Below are 23,472 nucleotides of genomic sequence, written 5' to 3'. Positions count from 1 at the left end.
CTAACTGCAGTGTCATCACCCCGCTCAGTCTTCCTGTCCCTCACTACAGCTACTCCTGTGGCTTTATACTGTAGCAGCATAAAATGCTTAGAGCTCAGAAACGGTTAGTCCAGTCCTAACAGCGATCCCAGGCTCAGAGTATCAGATTCATCTTTAATAAACTCTTGACACTGACACTCCATGGTGTGTAGTGTTGCCAAATTTTAGACTTGACAGAGAAATGAATGCAAGATAAATAAACAGCAAGATTTTGGCAAAAAAATAATAAATGCAGCCACCCTGGTTTAGAAAACATGCTAAGCCTTTGAACAGTTTTGTTTTAGGAAAGGCAGACTATTTGAAAAGGATCCAGGGTAAATGTTTTTGATAGAGATACACAATTTACAAGGTTGACTTTATCTCCCCTGTTCAACCAGTACTCTCTTCTGACCTCTCCTAGACTATTCTGTATGCTTTTGAGGCTTGTTTTTCAATTTAGCAGTGGAGGAGCGCCAAGGGGTGTCATGTCCTCAAATGAGAGGGCATCAGGATGCTCTGTGACTGTGTAAAAAATACTGTTTGTGCCAGCGATAGTCTGCAAGATTAACAAAAAAAGAAGCTGACAAAATAGCATTCTCAGCCGAACCTCAGACACTCAAGAAGGATGTGGCCAAGAAGAAACACAGCTCTGTCCATTCAGTGGTAGCTGGGGTGCTGGGAATAAGGAGACAACAAACAGATCTTGCTGCAGGGTTTGCTTTTGTAGCAGAGCTCTGTTAGGATGGTCTGTGTTGGGTATCTGGCAGTGAGCACAATCCCCGTGGAAGTGGTGACCGCAGTGGGGAGAGCCCCAGATGATGTGGGTCAGACTCACTGAATCCCCAGAGCTGTGTTACTTCTCGGTCAGTCCCAGGGGGCCTGATAGCACTTCAGAAGGTTTCCCTAGTAATCTTGAAAGAATAGGCTGTTAGGGAATTTTTGTGTTTCTACATCTGCTGGATGTTGATTTTCTGATTTTCAGCAGAAAGCCTGGAAAAGGGAGAGAGAAAACCTTCTTCTGCCAACTCCTTACCCAAATGGGAGAGAAATGCAGGAGGGGAAACAGCAGTCAGAGCGATCGACAGAAACCTTCAGAAGGATAAGTCCTATCAGGGGGGCTGTTTGCGTACGTGTTGGATTTGTGTCAATGTGACCGCATGCAGAAAAGAGAAGTGGATCAGCCCAGGCAAAGCATCATAGTAATGCAGTTCCTGACATTTGCACTCCTTTTTTTAGAGCTGGTGCCATTTGGTCTCCATAGCAATGCACGGTTCAGAAATCCTCTCAGTATGTGTGTAGGATAAAAACATGGAACTGTATCTAGATCTCTGCCGATGCCCCAACAGGTACAATGCTGGGCCAATACTACAGGGGAAATACAGGGGAATACATTATTGAAGTCACACTCCTATCTAGCAGAATCTGTAGCATTTGAATGCTCCCTGTTTGTGCTGCAAGGCTCTCCATATTTCCTTGCATAACCTTTTCCCTTTTCCTCTTTCTCCTTCTCTCCTGCCTTCAAACAGCTGGGAATTTATGGTTTAAGACCTGAAAAGACAAGGCAAGCTCCTTCCATCTCACTTTCCTCTCTGAGCAGGGGAGTCAGTCCCTCTGAAATACTGCTGGGTTCTGCCCGTGCACTCTCATGGGAACTCACCCTTAATATGCAGAAATTGCACGAGTTTTTTCTCATCTATCATTTATCTTTAATGTAGAAAAATGATGACTTGATGTAGAACAAGCAAGTGCTCTGGTGGGAAAGATCATGGAGTTTAATACAGAGGAAGCTAATAGAGATATTATCAATAGGATTCAGAGAAAACTCTAGGCAATTTAGTAAAAGTCTAATTAGCTTAATTAGCTGAATATACATGAAATTCCTTGCTACAGAATTGTTTATTTTTTAGTATTTTGGGTAGCTGTTTGAAATTCTGCCAGTTGACATTTGAATTGGTAAAATGGGTTACTATCATTATTACACTTCTGTAGGAAGGTGGAAAAGATGTATTTCACTAGCAGGTCACCTCTCTACCAGTGCCTGATTGTTACAGAAATATAAAGAACTGCGGGCTCACTGATGGCTAAAAGCTAAAGATCTGCTTTTATTCTTCTGTGATTGCCTGTTCTATGAATGGATAAACATACAGAAAAGCCGCTATTTGTAAGCCAAATATAAACAATATAATTCATAGGATCACGAAGGTGGTGGGGTTAAGGGACTTCTCCATAGGACTGTCTTCATAGCTATGATAAAGCAAATACAGAAATCACAGTTCTGGTAAATGTACTTGCTTTGCAGTGCTTTTACTATTTGCTATACATGCCTTCTTCACTTTTCTCACATCACATCAATTGCAAAGGTGCCTGTCCTTCTGGATGTCTAAAGTTAAACATCGCTTAAGACACTGGTATAATAACAGATGTTATTTTCTGGATGGATAAATCGAGTTCTTCAAACATTGTTCCATCAGTAAAGGAGAACACCAGAGAGGCAGTCAAGAAATGCCCGAAATGTGGTTATTCTCAGCTCTTTTGCTCCTGTCATTTGCCATGTGCAGAATATTCTGCCCCAGGAGATCAGATCATGAACATGAGGCACCAGCTTCGCTAGAGAGCACTCTCTTGTGGTTTGTTGTGTTTTTCTAATGTGATTCTGAATCACAAGGCAACTTGTTGTTTTGGGAGAAGAGTTAAATTGATTGACGAGACATTAAGTGCTCAAAGCTCATGAAATGAGTTTTCATTTTAATCACACAAATCAACATTTTTCATGTTAATTAACTGTCCTGTAACTTAAATGCAGCACTGCAGCATTCCTTTCAGAGATTTGCAGCTCTTTTATATTCCAATTCTTTCTGGAACCAAAGTTTACATTATAACTTTCTTGATCTTAAAATACATTAACCATACTCTTTCAGTTCTAGGACTGAAATCCAGAGCTTTCTACCTTGTTTAGGTAGTCTAACCGTTTTCCTTTTGGAATCAGAACCAAATTTCAGAAGTATTTTTCCGAATGGGACACTGTCCTAAAAAGAAATACCAGAAAGTACTCACGCCAGAGCCATTATCCCGTACGGCCAAGAACGGATTTCCAGCCTCTTCGGGCTTTTTATCTCATCTGATGTCAACACCATCCCACTGTCTGACTCCTGAGTAGCAAAAGGAAGAGAACGTGAGGTTTGCATCAAAAAATCTGAATTGTGTGCCATGTATTAAGTGCTTAACACATAGATATGTCCAGTTGTTCTATGACATTAAGCCCATTCTTCAGAATATTCTCTTACCAGTTTTTATCCAACTGTTCCTGCTAATGCTGCTACTGAGCCCGAGAACATTTGCCTTGGTTTTGTGATGATAAAGTTTTTGAGCTGTATTTTGAAAGAGCACTCTTAAAATGAATATATCAAAAATAATTTGACATTTTCAAACTTGGAATTGATATTAAGCATGACACATGGATAGTATCTAGGTAGGAGAGCTGAGACAAGAATAGACAGAAATTCATAAAGAATATATGCAATAATACTGGCTGGGCTCCTCAGAGAAAAAGTACCTTAAACACCTGCTAGAAATACACTATTAGAAACATTTCAATTTTAAGGAAGTGGAAGTTCACCATAATTTTGGTAAATGCAATGCTTTGCAAAGATATATACCCTAAATGGCTCATTGTACTTTGGGTATGGATTTCTTTATGAGCTCTCTGACAAAACTGTCTTGATTAGTTTTACAGCTGAGCTTGTGATTCCACTGCACTTAAAGTTGTGTCTCATGATTGCAGTTAAGATCAAGCTGTTATTGTACACCAGTTAACAGCCATGCACAAGCCTAAATAGTAAATGTTCAAGGGGGTTCCTTTGCATTTGAATTATTTTGTGATGCTGGAAAGCTGCATGTCTGGCAAAATCAGGAGAGCAAAAGACGTCGACACAGGAAGTGAAACTCTAGTTAGTCTTACTTACCAAACGCATTAAAGCAGAAAAAATAATCCCAGCAAACAATAGATAAAAAGCAAAAGCCTTTAATAAATGCTTTGGTAATATATCAGTTGTTAATGAAACTTTTTCAAAGTATAAAGTAAAATCTGAAGTTCATTAGGTCTGTGAAAACCTCAGTAGAACACAACTTTCCTTACTGGTCATTATCTTGACTATTTCCCCTTAAAATATGTGGTCTAGAAACAATTTATCTGAGTGCTGCTTTGCACTTTGTGTACAGAAGAATTGTTAAAGAATATCGACAGACACTACAGATAAGCAGCACAATGGCAGGAAGGTGTGGTACGGTACTTCTGGAGTGCTTGGGCATCTCTTTGAAATCATGACCTAATCGCTGTTCACGATCATTTTAGTAACCCAAGTGCACTTACTTTGTCCAAAAAGTAGATCACACCATAATTTTGCTTTAAAAGAACCTCATATCACATTTATTTCTGATCTGTTAATGTATTATTAGCCTTTTTTGAAACTTTTCCCCCCTTCCTGTAAGGGGTTACTTTCAAATGCCATGAACAGGGAGCATTTAGGAAAGTACTGCTGGCCACAGTAATCGCTGACCGATACCTGGTCTTTGTGTGGTTCAGAGGGACAGATTTTTATCCTGCAAGAGGAAAGATGCAGGAGCCACGGAAAATCCTAAACCTTCTAATCCCTAAGATGTACCGATAATGGCGCAGAAATTACATCTGACAAAATACTAAGGAATAACGGGCATTGATTGGTGCTAACAAGAGAACAGATGAGAAATAGGCTGTATTTGTCAAGGGCATGAAACGTGTCCAGGACAGGTTGTGGCTGGAGACTCTTCCCCAAAGAGCTGTTTGGAGTGGGAGAAAACATATTGAAATATACAATATAAAGCCCCTTAGCCTGATCAAAGCCAGGATAATAATGCATGAGCTTGTCTTTAAATTATTTGTTAAGTTAAACGCAGGTCCAACTGTGTTGTCACACAGACCTTTGTGTGAGATGCTAGGGCCAAACCTTCTGCTTGATTTAAAGCTTTTTCTTACCAGACACATTTGAAAAGCTGCAATAAGTGTTTCTGGTGCTGGTGACAAGTGATCTGTGAACCCGGTGGAGAAAGATGCGGTCACGTCGCTTACCTCGTGCATCACTTTCTCCTTTTCCACCGGCACCTCATCAAATGTCTTCACACTCAGTGGTCGCTTCTTGCTGTTGTTCCTGAAAGCAGGAAAGTTGAGGGGTCAGCATAAAACCCGCACCAGTTGGTGGCTCAATTAACATCCTGACAGCGCAGTTTCCTGGGCCAGTCTTCTTTTTTCAGCTCTTGTAACTAATAAACAATGCCCTGACAAACCGATCAGTCCAACTCCTGTAAAGCAGCCATCCTGAGGGAGCACATCAGAGTGCCCAGCTATATGGAATTTTTCTTACCCTCCCACCCCCATTATATGTTTTTCTTACCCCATTTCCACTGCACTCCAGCGATTAACACAGTTGTTCAAGTTTTCTTCCACAGGACAAGTTTTGGAGTTAGATTCTCCATCGGGGCACAGGGTGATGTTCAGTGGAATATAGTCTTTACCATCCTACATAATAAGTAATAGAAAATAACACAAAGCTGGTAAGGATCGTTTGGTACTGTATCTCGGATGTAAAAGGTTATTGGATTCCACAGAGCTTCACTGGTCTTTGCAGCAGTTACAAAGCTTCTAAATATCCGTCACATACGGCACAACGATGCGATGGCTGTATCGAGGGTGTCAATATATGTGCATCCAGTTTAAAAGTAGCTGGCGCCAACGACTTTCACAGCAGCGTCTTTGTTGAGGTTGCAGCAATTTCTTTGTGATCATTACCGCATTCCAGATGTGTGGCTGTTCTGCCTTAGTGAAGGTGAACAGAATTGCCCCAATCTGCACTTGTATACTGTTACTGCGTCGGCTTCTTTGGGAATTTCAAGGACCAGTCTCAGGGACACCTAAATCCAGGTTTAAGCCATGTGTTTTGGAGGAGGGAGGGAGCAGCATGAAGTCACAAAAGCCCTATGGTCAATATGACTTTGGTAACGGAATTAGAAAAAGAATATTGCCTATGGATAGACTTTTGGCTTGTGCTCAGCTTAAGGTGTTGCAGCTTAGCAAGAGCCAGGCCTTAAAATGGTAGCCTTGAAGGATTTTATTGATTGTCCTTACAAGAAATCGATGCTGCAAGTTTACTGGAATTCAGTACACATCTTAATTAGCTCTGCCGTGTTGTTACACCCCTCACTAATCTTCAGAAATTACTCTTCCTTTAAGTCCTAAACTATTTGTCCAAATTTCCCTTTGCCTGGTATTTTGTTTTCATTTTGAGAAGCAGTTAAGTGCCCTGTTCCCTTGCCATGATTTTTATGGCTCCTTAATTTACTTTGGTGATAGGATAAAACTCACAAGGTCTTCATATTGCAAACTGGGCCCTCTTCGCTAAATTTGTTTGCAAACAGGAAGGAGCTGGAGGAGAGTGTTCGATCCCTTCTTAAATTAAACTGACAGTTATGTAACTGGTGTGGTTGTTTTTACTGAAGAAGAAAACAACCGATTTAACTAGTATGAATTTAATAATTACGTAATTGACTTTCTGAGCTTGAAACGGCATCATTTTAAAGCTCCTAAGAGCACTGATGAACGTAAGCTCAGAAAATGAGAGAGAAAGTTCAGACCAACTAGTGGCAGTTTACAATGTTGGAATCTAATTAAAACTGTGAGATAAAGCACTATTGTTCCTCTAAGGGGCAACAGAACCTTTTTTTTTTTTAATTAATGTAAGTTTCTGCTTATTATGGATGGATAAAAATCTAGTTTTGAAATATAATCCCCTTTGAGTAGTTAACATTTTCTTTACTCATCCCAGCAGCCATTTTCCTTGTGACCTCTCTTACGAAATCAAATCTAATATCACTGCTCAACGTAGTCTTTACCTATGCACATGCATACACATATCCACACAGATATACATCTGAGGTGCCCATTTATGAATGAAATGTTTGCATTGCTGTACCTGCTGCACGTTGGCTTGAAGCAGATCTCCTAAGCGCTCCACCAGCTCCGTGAACGTGGGTCTCTCTGTGGGTACTCCGTGCCAGCAATCCAGCATTGTCTGGTACCTAAATCGAAAACACAGCTATTAAGAAAGGAAAAGGATCGGAGATTTACTCCCAAACTTTTTGTTTCTGGTGCTGCTTGTTTTGGTCATTGTTTGGAGAGTTTGGGATTAAGACAGCTTCAGATCTTCATGTGCTGAAAATCTGTTCTAGTTTCCATGTGGGATGCTTTTTCCTTCCATATTCCTGCCTCAACTGAGCCTGCAGGCTTTTTATTTTCACCTAACCTAAAATTTGGCTGATAGGCCCCACTGGTTTTGCTGAAATAAGTCATGGCTGCCTAGTTTGTGTCACAGAATTGAAAATCAAGGCAGACTCTGATGTCTCCTGAACTGACATTCATGAATGACATGGGGAGATCTGTTAATCTCGTTGGCAATGGTCAAGATGATTTGGTCTGTCTTTAACATTCGTCTGGGGCGTCAGGACACCCAAGATAGGCACAACTACAATGTTTACTGAAAACAAAATACAGAATACATAGCTGTCATCTGATGAGGTCTCCTTCCTCCTCCACACTCACATACAATCCCTTTTGTAATACTTCAGTGATGCGTATCAGCTCTCAATACAAAACCAGGAACTCTTACACTTCTGGAGTAGAGTACTCGGGAGATCTCATCCGGGTTCCTTCTTTGAGCCGTCGGCAAAAGTCCTCATCTATCTGCACTCCAGGGTACGGGGAGGCACCTGATGGGAGAAATAAGGAGGTTCCAGAGTGGCACAGTGCTTATTTCCCAGTCCAGTGGATTAAACACATATTGCTGGTATCTGTTGAGCATTTGAGATCGCCTAGAGCCCGGCAGTAAAAGAAGCTAGAGCAAAGAAGGGTTGCAGTCACTATCTAGTAAGTGTTTTGTTTGGAAACCCATTACAGACTCACTCTGTCCCTTTAGAAATTTCAATCATGCCGTCTCCTCTGCATTCATGATAAAGCCAGGAGCACTCCAAGGTAAAAGATGGCAGAAAATAAATAAATTGTATTAGTTTGAGGTTTCAGATGACCTGTTGGTCAGTGGTAGAACAGTTCCAGCATGTTCAGCCGGTTACATACTGTTTTCCAAACTGTTCCCTTCACCAGGGGAACACACATGAAGTAAAGGCATTGGAATGGCTGCCGAGGGAGGTGCTGGACTCACCATCCCTGGAGGTTTTTAAACTGAGATTGGACATGGCACTTAGTGCCATGATCTGGTCAATGGACTGGAGTTGGACCAAGTGTTGGACTTGATGATCTCTGAGGTCTTTTCCAACCCAGTCGATTCTGTGATTCTGTAAATAAGTCCTCCTCATCTTTCATTGCCGTAGAGCCTCTGGCCTCGCTGACCACTCCGTGTGCAAACTGTCCGCACCTGGTTCCTGCAGAAGACTGTGGGAACCTGGCGGTTCAGCCTCAGATGTGGAGTTGTCGTCCTCCTCTACGGGTTCACAGTTCAGTATGGTAGATGTATTATGCAGCTCTACAGGTAAAATTTCCTTTGGAAGGTGACCTTCCAAATTTTTAGCCTTGTTTTATATTCTGAGTGTGAGTTCCATGCTGTTTATTTTCAGAGCCACACAATTGTTACTGTGAAACCAGGGAGGACAGTTCATGGCAACTGTAATTGCTTTTGGGAGGTAAACGTCTGTAAAGGGACCAGTAGTATTATATTAAGTTGCACAGAAGTTGGCCTAGCCGGCATCAAAAGGAAGGAGTGAGACTTATTTCACTTTCCTGTGTAAATGGTTTTCGTCTTCGGAGGAATGACTGGTATGAATATATGTATGCACTGAATGCATTCTTCAACTAATGAGCAAATGGGGGCTGTTCAGAGGTGGTGATCTGTGTTGTGTGACATCTGCACTGGACGATGCAGCATAAATCAGGGGAACAAATACAGAATTCGAGAAAGTGCTCTGGTATCTGAATAATCCAGATCTCATGGGTAGAAGTCAGGACAAGACTACTGTGAAGTCTGAAAGGTTACTGAACCTCTTGTAGATAGACCTAAAAGATCTGGAAGCTTTCTTCCCTTCCTTCTCAGCAAAGGCTTCACATGCTGTGCAACCCCTGTCTTTCATGTTTTGGCATCCTAGAGGCTGAATGGTGAATTTGGAAAAGAATTTTAAAAGTCTTAACATAGGAGATTGAATGGAATCTGGATCTGTAACCACCCCTCAAGGAATCCGTACATGATTCACCCTCTATAACATTCCTATTTCCTGCCTTTTTTCCGCCCCCTGGCCCCCATTTGGAAACACCATCATGTGCTGTACACTTGGGGCATGACAAGCACAGCAGAAATCTTTTGGCTAGAAGCAGTGGAGAGGGTGCCAAAGTGTGGCTGTTCCTAGAATTGTTCTACTCTGTGAATCTGACCACTCAATCTGCAAAACTATGCACTGGGGAACAAAGATCCTGGCAACTTCCTGAGGGCATCTCACCACAGCAAATAGGCTCTGGTGGCATTCAGGGCTCAGGGACGCGTAGCCACAGCACAGCTGAAGTCCCTTGATATGCAAGTATCAGATCACACTATTAGGATTGTTTCCTGGATTTGTGGAGATTGGAAATAAACAAGAGCTTCATTTCTGCTTTGTATCTTGATTTTTCCTTCCTAGTTACATCTTTAGCCTGTCATTACAATCGTAATAACCTAGTAATTAAATGTCCAGCTCACGTGGCATCGCCCATTACCCAAAGATCTCAAATGGGCTTCTGTCAGCTCACAAGATCTCTCTGAATGAAGAGATGGATAGAAACTGTAGTGTCACCTTCCCACAGTTACACCATGACAGAAGGGTAAGGATGGGAGCAGGATCTGAGGACACTGACGTGTCCAAACTCCTGAGCTGCTGTCTCTGTACATCTCTGAACATTCACTAGCCTGTCTGTTCGTCTGCACAGGCTCATCTTTGCAAACCTACATGTGGTGTTTTCTTTGGGGAAAATCTCTTCCAAAATGCTCAAGGATGTGGCATGCATTTGATATGGCAGCACTCTTTTGATCTTGGTTTTATTTTAGTAGGATAAAAATATGCTGTTGTTATACTACCAGCTACTGCTTGTTTACATAATTACCTTTGATTGCTTTTTGAACAGTGCACATTTAAACTCCAGGAGACACTGACATTCTGTAATGCACCAAGCAAGTGATTTCAAGATGTATTAAATACTGGCCTTGCCTGACATGAAGTGCGCTGACCCCGTTTAAGTAATGCAAAGCTCAATGCAAACTCAGCCCCAAATGAAAATTAAGTCGCTCAAGCCCTCATTTCTCTGTGCATCACCAAAACTTGTCCAATCTGCCAGCCCTTCTGGAGGAAACCTCTCGTGCTTCATTCAGCTGACCCTGAAAAAGGGCCCATGTCCAAACCAAACTGTGCATTTTGCTAATCAGTATCTTTTCCTCTTCTAGAGGGTGCTGAGTCGGTGGCACCCAGTAAAAGGCAGCACTACTAAATGGGAGCCAAAGCATACCCTGTAGCAATGACAAATAACTTGAATCCCCTGGCTCTCAATGATCTGTAAAACTTTATATAAGAGAGTTCAATCAGTGCCACAAATCCTTAATTAAATATTTATCGTGTGAGCTGCAGATGTGAGTGGTGCCAAGCCACAGACATGCCTGGCTGATCTGTATGAAAAAGCCTCTCAGAGCAAATGACTGCTTTTGGATCTGTGCCACGGATTGAAGAAAGTCGTTTGTGATCTACGTCACAGCGAGGGCAGAGGCTGCTCTACGGATGGCAGCCCTTGCAGTAATTTAGTAGATTCCTCTGAATTCAGAAGAGCACAGTCTATTGTTCCAGGTAAGCACCTTCATTAAGAAAATAGGCTATCTAAAATTAAAAGTAACCAGATAAATTATTTTTAAAAATAGTTAAGAGATGAATTTCAGTGACCGTATTTTAATTTTTATTAGTCTTCAGTATTAAAGGCCACATGACTTGAAGTTCACATCTGTTAAACTCTGTCAGGGCCTTTGGAATGGCATAAACAGTTTGCCTTCTGCAGTGGTCCTTGTCATTCATCAGCACCGAGTTCATCTGTTTCCCTGGAGATGCCCGATGGAGGGACTGTCCCCTCTGAGTGCGGCTCTGTGTGCTGATGCTAAAACATCTCGAATACTCTATGGGAACTGGGGCATTGCCAGTGCTTCTGGAGCTTCGTCTTGCTGGGGTGTTTCAAAACACATGAGCAGGTGATGCTGTTACAGAGCCATGGAGATGTTACATCGAAGTCACGAACTCTAAATAAATAGGACTGAGCTCTGGAGAAAGCAATAACTGCCACTTGTTTTAACCACTGGAGTTTCTGTTTCACAGAGAAAAGTGCAAATCAAAGACTTGGGCTGAAATCAGGGTGTGATCTTTGCAGCCAGCCCTAGGTAAAGATTAGGATAGAAACAGCTCCAGACTTCACGTCCAGATCTGGACCTGTCATCTTGAGCTTGATCATTAATTTCAACTGATCCACAAACCAAAGACAGTCAGAGATTAGAGTTTGCCCTAAAATTCAGCAGCTCAGGTTGACAATGCCTCTCGTTTTCTTTTGTCTGCAAATGTTGAGTAAAAAGCCAGAGCTGACATTCCTTAATTCCCTCAGGAAAACAAAACTTGCCACTCTGCAAGGAGAATTTGAGTGTGGCAAAGTCCTGCTGTCTGTGAGGCTCCGTGTCTCAATTTCGGAGCTTTATGTGTTTGACAGTAACCAGATCTCAGTGAGGCTGAGATTTCTATAATAACAGCACCATAAGATTAAATCTATAGTACATAAAGAACGCCATTACTATTCTTTCAAAAATGTTGTGGCTTGCAAATGATATGGCCAGCAGAGTATGCATTTGCCTGTTTGCTGCCAAAATGACTTACGCAGAGTCTAGCGCTGGTTCTCCTATCAACCTGATGGCATCTGCTGCCAATACATTTTTTCTTACTTAGAAAACCTTACTTAGATGTAGTGGGGAAGATAATCAAGCTGGGATAAAATGTCATGTGGACAAACTCCCTGGGCTGCCACCGGCAACATCAGAGCACTGTGTCAACCGCAGCGAAATCCGCTGCGACCTTTGAGCTGTGTGGTTTCCCGAAGCAGACTCCTTGGGGGAAAATATGGTTTGACAGGGAAAACTCTTCATTGCTCTCAAAGAAACATTTCACTCACGAACAGCAGAGGCTTCAATTATCTCTGTGCTCTGTTGGCTTTAATTACTACAAACGTTGGGGCCAGAGTTTTGGATTTTGTTTTGGTGTCCCCCCGCCCCTCTCCCTGGTATTCACTGCTTTAATAGACCTTGCTGAGTGGAGTTCTCATTGACTTCAGCCCACTGACTTTATTTTTCACCTGATCCGCACTGTGTAATTGTATTAACTGCAACAGAACATGGCACCACGTTATCATCTTTTGTTTCAAGCTTTTCGTAGCAATAGAGCCATAAATTAAGGGGGAAAAAAGTTTCAAACCATTCTTACCTAGAGAAAATATTTCCCAAAGCAGCACTCCGAAAGACCATACATCGCTCTGTGTTGTGTAAATTTTATCGAAAATAGCTTCAGGAGCCATCCATTTGAGTGGGAGTCTTGCCTAAGAATGCAAAAGACACAACATGTTGCCAGAACTGTTGTTACTAATCTGCCCAAGCCCTGGGGAAAGAAAAACTTGACATTAGCATTTCAGGTTTCTTCCACTTACATCTCCTTTCCGTACATAATCGGGGTCTTTATAAATATCCCTGGCTAGCCCAAAGTCGCAGATCTTAACCACGTTGTTCTCTGAAAGAAGGATGTTCCTTGCTGCCAGATCCCGATGAATGCACTGCGAAGGAATGAGGACAAACAAGGTCAGAGGGGCCGCCCGGACAATGAGCCCCTGCTAAAGTTGATAGCATGAGAGCTTCGGAGATGGGAAGATACATGAACTTTTGTTGTGAGCAGGTTAGAGAGGGAAAATGTGTGTGGGAATCTGCTGCAAATATACTGTCATATGCAAAGGAGAAAATAACTCGGGGAACAAGCCAAGTATTACAGGTTGTTTTCTGATTTTTCTATGTTAAATAACTTCCACGGTTATGGTGAGAGGAGAGACTGCCATTTATCACCTAATTGCTTTGTGGCAAGTTTGAGAGAGATCAAAAAGCAGCTGCAGCTACATTTGCAAATGCACTCCCATGAGTGTGTGTGAGACGGGGGTAATTAATTGCACATAGGCAATTACTGTGCTCATTATTTCTGTGTGCACCAGCAAGTGCAAACTTTCCATTTTGTGTGTACTTTGGCATGTGTATTGCATTCTGTTTATTTCAAAAACAGGTGTTCCCCAGGCTACAAACGTACTTCTTTCTTTTTGTATTGAAAGAGGCGCTAACTTTCCTGCTAGTCCCCAGCGTTACTGACGAACTAAAGGAATAGCTGGATACTCCTTCATTTTCCAGTAGTACTTTTGTTGACCATACTGGAAGGATCTTTATCTATTTGCTGCATTTAATTATGACACGGTTACATGAATTGTCTTGCAGTCTGGATTTGTGCCTTCTATCTAAACTGTCCCGTTACAGCTGCCAGTCCTTGTAGCCAAGAACGTGATGAATATCCCTTCACAGTTTCTTCAGTGCTGCTTATTGCTTAACCACCAGAGCTAGTGTGATCTCCAACACATTAAGAGCAAAAAACAGATTAACTCAGGCTCGAAAGTATATTTGTATTTCTTCGTATCAGATAGTCCTGATTTTGTGAAAGATGTTCTGCCCCGAGGTTTTAATGAGCTCACTTTTCGGGAGGCGAGGAACTCCATGCCTTTTGCCACTTGGAAGCTATAGCAAATGAGATCCTCCAGGGTCAGGGGCCGCTTGTACAGATCCTCAGCATCTAGGAGAGATCACACACACACAAACCGCTACAGCAACGGCTACAAACTGGTTGGGCACCAGTGCCACTCGCATGCTGATGAGCCAGTCCTGCAATCTGAGTACGGTTACATGAGGTGTCTATTAGCATTACAACTCCGGGTTAGGAACCGCTGACCTAGAGGCAGAACGGATGATTAAAAAAGTTCCGTCCAACATCAATCATGTCATTTAGCTATGGAGCAAACAACATCTGGGGATAAAAGTGAGGGAAACTATTTACAGTGAGCGAGTGAGGAGACTGGGGACAGACTAGCCCCACAAATCTTCTGGTAAAATATTGCTATTATTCATCTTACACAACAGGAACAACTTTTACATGCATATGTTACTGCAAATCCCTTTTTGGGAGAAAAAGCTGAAGTGGAGCACAGGCAAGAGAAGGAATTGGCGGTTTCAGGAACAAGTCAAGTGGTATAAGGGCTTGTAAAGTGGGTGACGGTGTGTGTGGCACTAGCCAAGTAACAGAAGTCTTTACAATAAAAGATTTGGGACTAGGTAGGTTTGTTTTACCTTCTTCATCATCTTCTGAATCGCTGTAACTCTTATCTTCAATAAATCCTGAGCTGGCAGAGCTTCCTGTGCTGGCCACGCTCTCCAGGCGCCTCTTGATCAGTTCGGTCAAATCACTGTTGGACTCATCCAGACTTTTCTCTGCTTGGTCAGAGGTTTCCTGGGACTAGAAATGGTAGGAAACTGTTTTTTAGCTTTGGATGATGCAACGCCGGGGCATTCAAAATATGTAACAGAATGGCATACGGAGAATGTGTCCTCTGGAGATGAGCTCAAAACATGTTTGAACATGATACTCCCTGAATGGCAGACCTAAGGAAGTCTGAGTTCCCATTTATTAACACAGGACCTCCCATTTCACTGCTAGCAACATAAATCAAGCTAGAAGCTGGCTGGGTAAGGCTGATAGATGAGCAGAGAGAGATTCTAATTCTGTACTTCTTGCTTTCTTAGGGGTTCATGCTAAAAATGCGCATGATGTACACTGAAATGCGTCTGTCTCACCCTATCCCGCAGTGTGAGACATGACTGCAATTCGTGAAAACGGTGAGAAAAGAAATTCTGAGTGACTGTACCAGGAAAATCTTCTGTTACACAAAGTCCCTTATGTACTTTTATGCCTAATAATAATAATAATAATAATAATAATAATAATAATAATAGATGACCAATCCAGGAAAATAATCTTGGGGAGTGCCCAGTTTCTGCAGGGCTTTGATCAGAGAGCCCTTGGGTGCTGTATTTTCACAAGTTAGTCCCTTCCTCTCCCCAATGTTCACTTTTAGCCTCCTGTGTCTTCCCCCACATCCTAGTCCACCTTGTTCCAGCACAAATATTTGTGTGGATGCAGACAACCGTGTGGAAGCCAAACCCATTTGGTGAGAGAATAAAGTGCCTATATAAGTACCAATGCAGAAAAAAAATCCAGCTTGTGTTTGCTAATTCCCTGCCTTGTGACTATGAGAAGCCTGTTGTCTTTTTACCTTGTATGCAATGAAATCTCCTCGTTTTCCTCTTAGATAGTTGGACAGATTTCCGTATTTGCAATATTCTACTATGACCATTAAAGGACCTAAAAAGACAGTGAAAGTCAAATGAGTTTTGAAGCACTGCAAAGCACTTCATACTAACTTATCCTCATAAATCCTTTTCAAAATAAGTAAATACTGTCATTCCTATTATTAAGATGAGGAAATTAGGAAACAGAGGCGTGACACTCCAGAAGCATCCAGTAGTGGATATGGAGAGAAGGGATTACAGGACTGATTCTCAGTTTTCCTCCTTAGATGGTAACAGTTGGTATTTATTCCTTACTTAAAAACAAAGGAAAATTCAGAATGATAAAGAAGAATACACAATCCCACGTGCTATTGAGGTTGTTTCAGTCTATACATAGATCCATAGCGTGGAGCAGTCTTCGTTCTCTGCTGCCTTCACAGTTGTTTGGTTTGGGTGGAGCTGATGCCGCTAGAGGCAACAACAGCATCCAGGGTCATAGACAGATCTAAATCCAAAATTGCAAAAATATGTAGGCAAAAGTTTTTGCAAGCCTGGAAAGTCCTGCCAATTTCTTCCTTCTGTGCAAACTACTGTACAGTTCAGTGCAATTGCTGCTTTTAGATACAATTATGCGTATTTTAAAGAGCTGCTTGAAAATGCTTTTATGTTTCAATGTGAGCTATTAGAAAAGAGAAAAGCTTCATTCTGTACCTTTAGCATAATCACTGCTTTTTGTAATCATCAAATATAAGATAAGGTGAAATTGTGGGACTAGAATGCTTATGAACATGTATTATTATCAGTCCTTTCATGTCCAGAAACCTGTTTCAGTCTAGAAGGTCCTTAGCTCAGACTCAGGAGTTTGAACTTCAAAGGAAAAGCGCTGAGAGCTGCACTTGGCTATTGGGGAATGAGGCAGCTCGAAGCTGCACTTCTGTCCGGATTATGTCAGAAATACGCACATGAACATGGACAATATTGACTGAAGAGGCTGTGAGCAGGGCTGGAAGGGACAGAGGGAAGAGGGAACCTCAGAGATGCTGGTTGCTGTGTGCTGCCCGAGACCAGGTGACAAGTTCCATTTGGAAGTGGATTGTCACATTGAAAGGGAGATGGTGAATTCTAGCACTGATAACCAATAGCTTGCTGATAATAACATTGTGTATTTCTGCTGGGGTCTGGCGCTGCACAAGAGATCTCTGGGGGACATCGTCCTGAAGAACCTGAAGTCAGATGTCCCTCACAGATGCCCTAAGGAAATGTAGATACTAATCGAGCTTTAAAGCTTCAGTTAGTGATTTATTCATGGTTTTGAAATGCTTCCTAGGCACGTCCCCTGCCTATTTTATTTCCTCATTGTAAAGCATATACTATGCATTAGTTTTAGCTGGCTTAATATCAGACACTCAGCCAAGGTGTTAAAATCTGTTACTTGTTATATGGTTAAAATAATATATGTGCACACTTAATATCAGTCTTCATCAGGAATACCATTGTATGGTTACATAAAACCTGACAAGGAAGGAAAGAGCACTCTGTTCTGCAGTGACATTTTAAGGGTAACTCTCAGAGAATCATAGGATGTCCTGAGTTGGAAGGGACCCCCCCCCAGGATCATCAGGGAAGGGTGAGAGTTACCTCTTCACCCAGGAGGGCAGTTGGGATGGAGCAGGCTGGAGAACGGGAACCTGAAGGACCCTCAGGAGAAAAAGTTCCTCAGACACTGAACAATCACAGTATTTCATCAGATACTGAGCTGTGTCTTACTATACAACTAGAGCTCTGTGGCTGAATTAGTGCTTTGGTTAAAAACTATCGACCTCTTTGTAATGCTGCAATGTTTTAGGCACCTAATTATATTTTTAAATTTTTGACAACCAATGACAAGTCAAGGGGCAATGGGTCCAAGCTGAAACACAGGAGGTTCCACTTAAATTTGAGAAGAAACTTGTTCCTGGTGAGGGTGACAGAACACTGGCCCAGGCTGCCCAGGGAGGTTGTGGAGTCTCCTTCTCTGCAGACATTCAAACCCGCCTGGACACCTTCCTGTGGAACCTCAGCTGGGTGTTCCTGCTCCATGGGGGGATTGCACTGGGTGAGCTTTCTAGGTCCCTTCCAACCCCTGACATTCTGGGATTCCATGTGTTTTCTGTTAAGGCACCTCATGGACTTGACAGGAGAGGAGACTCACCAGCATTCGCTATGTTCCTTCCCCTCTACTCACAGTCCCAAGGAAATAGTCCTTGTATATGCATCTCAGTCTTAAACCCCTCCAGCTCAATCTGGCCATCCTCCCGTACGAGCTTTTGGGGTCTGCAGTGCTACGACAACCCCCGTGAGCTCCCCGTTCATGGCTCCCAGGTGACAGCAGCACTGGTGGCTGCTGGTTGCTCCTTGACAGACTGGGACTGTCTTGCTGGAGGGAAGATTTCTGTCCTGGCATCCCACCAAATCTACCTCACTGCAGTTTTCTTTTTCCCTTGTGACTGGACAACTCCATGTTCTTTGGGAAAGCAATAGCTTCAGAGTCAGAGATGACAGCAGGTGTGTACACCATCTCTCTCGCTCTTTCCCCTTTATTTATTCTACTCTGTTTTTTCTGCCCTCAGCTCTCCTAAATCTGTCCTTTGGGGATTGTTTTGAAGGTTCATTGTAAGCAGTGAAGAGGTATCTTTGAGACTTGTTACCCTGAAGTTAAAGCACAGTATAGTAAGAGACAAGGATGCTTCATATGGCAGTATGGGAAGGGATGTTTTAGTAACTAAGATCTAAGATTTATGAGGTCCTTTGTTTAAATGTGCACTTTTCAACAGATTCTTTGTATGATGTGCAGCCAGTTGTGTCAGCTTGGCCTCTTGGAAGTCCACGCTGCTGGTCCATTCAGCTTTGGACGGCCTCGGGCTTCCTGTGTACCCCACAAAAAACTGCCTGCATTGGCCTGGCAAGAATGAAGTGCTTGGGAAAGGAGGAGGCCGCAAGTAGCCAAGTGCTCAGCCTGGTACATCCTCCTGATAAGGCAGGGAAGGAGAAGGACCTTTGAAATGATCAGTAGTGCCTATGTGGAGGAATTGGGCACCTAATTGCTCCCTTCAGTCCATACTCCCATTTGTAAACAAGCTTACAAAAGACAGAAAAAGCAAATAGAGAAGTGACACCACTGGCTGAGAGAAGATGTTCAGAAACCATTGATGAGTGGTGGCCGTATTCCGCAGTAGCAGAAGCTTTCCTGTATTTGCATTAACTGCATGTGCATGAGACTTGAACTCCACCACAAATACACCCAAACACCATTGTATCTGAAAACTCTTTCTTCTTTGCTCCTTATTTACTGAGAACTCACCTCCCACTTTGGTGCAGGCTCCCAGCAGGTTGACTACATTCAGATGATGTCCTATGTGGATGAGGATCTTCAGTTCAGACATTAAAGCCTTACATTCATTAGTAGTTGCACATTCTGCTTAAGATAAACAGGAAAAAAATCATCTTTACACAACAGGATATTTTTAACAGGACACAGCAAGATCCTGTTTATACTTGGAAACAAAAACCACCCAGGTTACTTGCAGTATCTTTGCCTTTCAGACTCTTAAACAGATAATAAGTCATTCGTTTCATTGTCTGGTGACCCTTATGAAGAGGAATAACACTTTATCTTTTGGGTGACTCTTCCTTTCTCTAGCATGGGTTAGGGGGGGTTACTGCCCTGTAGGAGAACCCTCCCCCCAAATCAAGTACCAGGGAGCCTTTGCGAGGGCTGAATTTTGCACACTTAGCAAAGGAGCAAACAACCGTCCCAAGCTACAACAGCACACAGATTGTGTTCCTCCATCTATAATGGTGCTGTTCAGTTTAGTCATATTTCTTTACAATACCTCAGAATGTATTTTTCACAATACTGAGAGATTCTCCACTGCAGGTGATGGAGGAATCCAACACACCTCTAAGTTGGATACTGGAAATGTACAGCATCACGAAGTCTCAGCCCTGTGAGATCTCATCAACCCAAGAAATACATTTTCCAGCAAAGCAGAGGGGTCATATTTGTGTGTGAGCCATGAACCTGACCCCTGGTGAAGCACTGGCTGGCCAGTTACTCTGCAGTTTCATTCTCTCATGCTGCCCAAGCTCAGGGAGGCACTCTAAGACCAGGTTGGTCAGAGGTTGGCGTGTTTCCTCTGCCTTCTTTCCAAAACTTCCGTGATGTGTTTTAACAAAAGGGGCTGTGTCCTGTTTCCCCTATTTTTGCCTTTGCATCAGATTTAAATATGAAGAAACAGTTACATAACAGATCACTTGGTGTGACAAATGTAACCTCTTTATCTCTTTGTAGAGTTCTCCATAAACAAATCTTTCAGCAAATTGTGTCATAAAGAAGGAGCTATTCCAAGCTCAAGATTTCTTCAGTCACCAGTGTTGGCAGACGGGTGTGTACGTGGGTGCTATTACTCCTGATTTACCCTGGCATGAGCTGGAACACATGCCTGGCAAAACCTAAACAGAACAGCTTCAGAAAGTGTTTCAGTTAATCTTGCACATTAAGTTCTAGCCTTCAGAGCTGATACCAGCCTCCTCCATGGAAATGACAGATAGTGCTGGAATTACAGAAATGCCTTTTCTTCTTTCTCCTGAATGAATTGACTCACACTAGAGAATCTGCTTTATTCAAGATGGATTATGGGCATGTTAGCTGGGGAGAGACATGTTAGAGCAGGAGGCTGCTGCCTCCACTGGGGGAGGAAGGTGTAAAATGATGGAGGAACTGCCAAATCGTTTGCTGAATATGTGCAGGCAGGGTGGAGTTGACATGAGGATCAGCTGAGAAGCGCAGCGTGGAGGTGAATGAAATCCCAGAGCTATCCAGGGCAGGAAGTTTTGGATGGAGAAGGGAACGTGTCTGAATCGGGGGCTTCCAGGGTATTTCGGGGATCTGGAGATGGGCACGGAACGGAAGAAACAGCAGGAGGAAGATGATCTGAAGATCCACTGACTAATGCAGAGAAAGGAAACCAGATTTGGAGGAGGTCCAGACAGGCAATAAGCTGATGTTTTTGGAATTGCAGCGAGGTGGGAAGCAGCAGAGCGTCAGAAGAAGCAGCAGAGCATCAGGAGAGGCAGCGAGCAACAGCAGCCAAATCCTGTGATAGAGCTTTGTGAATGGTGGCATTGCAGGGGTTAATACCAGCATGTAGCAGCAATGCAGAGCAACGTGGGCTATGAAAAGCCATCCAGTGAGCATCGATCCTACCTTTGAAAACATCCTGAGTGAACAGCTAAAAACCTCCAACCCAAGGAATCAATGTACTGGCTGTTGCATTTATTCATAAGCTGTCTGCAGAGGCTTTGTATGTAAATATGAAAGAACAGTCTCCAAGTTTCCCCCTTCCCGACCACTGAATGGTAAAAGCTTTCCTTAATTTCAGTAATTGCAAGCAAGTTGTCTCTAATTCACTCCCTTGGCATTGCTTTTTTTTCAACCCCTTGAACTGTTCTACATCTGGAAGGGCTGAGATCGAAGGCTTGGATCCAGTTTCAGACTATCTAATGTAATTATATTCTGTAATCTGTTTCCCTCCTAACCCCACAGACCTGGAAGCTGCTGTTTTCCTCCTCTAGGAATACAAGACTTAATCAGCAGCACCGCATGGAGCCGCTTGTCGTTTCCTACATATTAACATCCACTGTATGACGACTAATTGCTCCCATATGACAAACCCACTCCCTTCTGAACACAATGAACTTGGGGCTGGTTCGGAGCTGGGAACTGGAAACCTCATAGCCCGCAGGTTCCCTGAGGAGTCTTGTGAGAATCTCAGAGGAATATGTACCTTTAAGCATTTTTACGGCAACTGTTTTGCAGGTTGAAGATTTATCAATGCCAAAAGCAGACGCCTCCACCACCTTCCCAAAAGCACCATGACCCAGTGTTTTACCTAGAGAAGCAAGAGTCAAGAATGAGCCAAAGGGGACTTAGGATAGTCTGCATCAGATAAGAGGTAAACGTGCATTCTCAGCTGTGCAAGAAATACAGACTCCAGTGCCCAGGCACAACGTAGACCGACAGTCAATAGAAGCCTGTATCACATATTTACAGCATATGGATATAAATGGTGTGATTTATATCCGTATGACTTTAATGCAATACAGTATGTGACAGAGTAGGATAAATAAATCTGGATTCAGCCAAAGGTAAGGCTGAAAACATATGCATGGCTGAAGGGTAAAAACATCACACATAGTTGTCCTCAAGCCCAGGAAAGTCAGATTTTGGTTTAAACATGGGACTTTGGAACCTTGATCTCTCATGAATCATATCCATAGAGATAGCCAGCTAACGCACTCAGACACTCAGAACCCTTTAACCCTTCAGTTATTTGATGTAAAAGCTCTACTAAATGGAATTTAAGATGATCATCTCAGTTTCTCCTCTCATTTGAATTTTCATGCTTAGATTACCTAGTGTGCTCTGGGGGGGCTCTGAGCCACAGTGCAGCAGAGTACAAAGAGCATCATGGTGTGGCTTTTCAGTTCTGCTAGTTTGACCCTATGTCCCACCAGCATCTCATTTTTTGTTATTTTTCTCTGTCTTCCACCTTCTTCCATGTTTTCCAGCTAGAGCACCAAGAGCACACACAGATACAGATATATTCCCTGCGCTCGCCATTGCACACAGATGTTACTGTTTCTCTATTCAAACACAACCTGCTTTTTACATTTTCTTGCTCCATCATCCGGTGAGCCAAGCTATTGAATGAAATTTGGTTCATTTTTTCACGATAGCTCTTTACAACTCAACGCCACGTTGAAACGATGGATAAGGAATTGATTATTTGATTAATTCATAGATTTATTCAAAAGAAAACTTATTTGAAAGACTGTCACCTTTCACATTCACTTCTCTTTTCCTCTATGGGTGTGAAACCATAATTTTGGCAGGGATGGTGCCTGGAGGTGCCTTTTTTCCCTGTCAAGAGTTTGGCTTCACTTATTCAAGAAAGAAAAAGAGGTAATAGGTATTTTGAGACAACATCTTTGCTTTTCTTACCAAATCCCTTATTTCACCCCCCATTAAGGATGATCCTCAGTGCCAGCTCTCCCCAAGGCTGGTGGTACTAAATGACGGGCCGCTTCTCGGGTTATACAACAGATCCACTGAAACTGAGGAGCGTTAAAAATCATCGTTCTTTACAGTAACCATAGCCAAACCACTCACCCAGTCGCAGTCTGTCTCTTGGAAACTCCCATTTACTGCTGTCGTAGGGAAGACGGTCACACTGCTCGTCTAGAGGCATTTCCTCTGGATCCATTATAATTGACAGGTATCCTGTTTTAATATCCGTGGCATCAGGCTAAAAACAGGGTGCGGAGAAATTATTTGCAGTATTTACCCAGCAATTCTGTTGGGAGAGCTGTCGTCTACAAGAGCAAGTGCTGGCTGGGGAGTTCCCTGGATTCCAGACTTAGCGCTGAAATTTATTCTGAACCATGAATGTATCACTTCAGCTTCCTGCCTCTCTTCTTTTTACTGCCTGGGGAATCAATGTTTATGTACACCTGCCATTCATGGGTGCTGGGAAGAGTCACTGATTAATGTTGGTAAACACTCTGAGGACACAAAATCTATCAGTGTCTTCCACCTGTATTTATTCAAGGAAATCAGTGCTTTTCTATGAGAACTGCACACGTTGCACTTCCTGTTGCACTTTGGAGCATTTTGGCATTTTCGTAGCGTTCTGTTTGGAACTTTACTGAAACTTCACTTTTTTAAGTTGCAAAAGGGAGAGGAAAGAATAGCAAGACTTGGGGACAAAATAAGCTGTGTGGTTTGTGCTCATTTCTAGAGCAGGGCTTCCTTTAATACCTGTGTTTCAAAGAAATCTTACTGGACAAGTGCTGAAATCAATCCCTCATTTTAGAGGATTTAGGATTTTTTTTGGTTTCCCTATCTTCCAAGCCA

At 42.6% G+C, this 23,472-nt stretch overlaps 1 protein-coding gene and 1 long non-coding RNA gene across 3 annotated transcripts in view; one reads left to right on the top strand and one right to left on the bottom strand.

Moving 5' to 3' along the window:
• Window positions 1-23,472, bottom strand: part of LOC136106322 (vascular endothelial growth factor receptor kdr-like) — a 130,504-nt gene that overhangs the window by 10,729 nt on the left and 96,303 nt on the right. The window contains exons 17-29 of one of the 2 annotated variants that reach the window (XM_065846616.2): window positions 22,729-22,864; window positions 21,344-21,448; window positions 18,859-18,975; window positions 15,503-15,591; window positions 14,520-14,685; window positions 13,871-13,968; window positions 12,797-12,919; window positions 12,577-12,688; window positions 7,713-7,812; window positions 7,020-7,125; window positions 5,445-5,569; window positions 5,123-5,201; window positions 3,073-3,167 (exon numbers count right to left, since the gene is read on the bottom strand). In XM_065846616.2, the coding sequence (XP_065702688.1) occupies window positions 3,073-3,167; window positions 5,123-5,201; window positions 5,445-5,569; window positions 7,020-7,125; window positions 7,713-7,812; window positions 12,577-12,688; window positions 12,797-12,919; window positions 13,871-13,968; window positions 14,520-14,685; window positions 15,503-15,591; window positions 18,859-18,975; window positions 21,344-21,448; window positions 22,729-22,864 (1,451 nt within the window). The remainder of the gene's footprint in view (window positions 1-3,072; window positions 3,168-5,122; window positions 5,202-5,444; window positions 5,570-7,019; window positions 7,126-7,712; window positions 7,813-12,576; window positions 12,689-12,796; window positions 12,920-13,870; window positions 13,969-14,519; window positions 14,686-15,502; window positions 15,592-18,858; window positions 18,976-21,343; window positions 21,449-22,728; window positions 22,865-23,472) is intronic. The other variant, XM_065846617.2, reaches the window with a different exon arrangement.
• Window positions 1-23,472, top strand: part of LOC139828836 (uncharacterized) — a 172,335-nt gene that overhangs the window by 108,243 nt on the left and 40,620 nt on the right. The gene's annotated exons all lie outside the window — the stretch shown is intronic.

This window comes from Patagioenas fasciata, chromosome 11 (assembly GCF_037038585.1).
Source record: "Patagioenas fasciata isolate bPatFas1 chromosome 11, bPatFas1.hap1, whole genome shotgun sequence".
Classification (NCBI taxonomy): domain Eukaryota; kingdom Metazoa; phylum Chordata; class Aves; order Columbiformes; family Columbidae; genus Patagioenas; species Patagioenas fasciata.
This window is presented reverse-complemented; position numbering and strand designations above follow the sequence as displayed.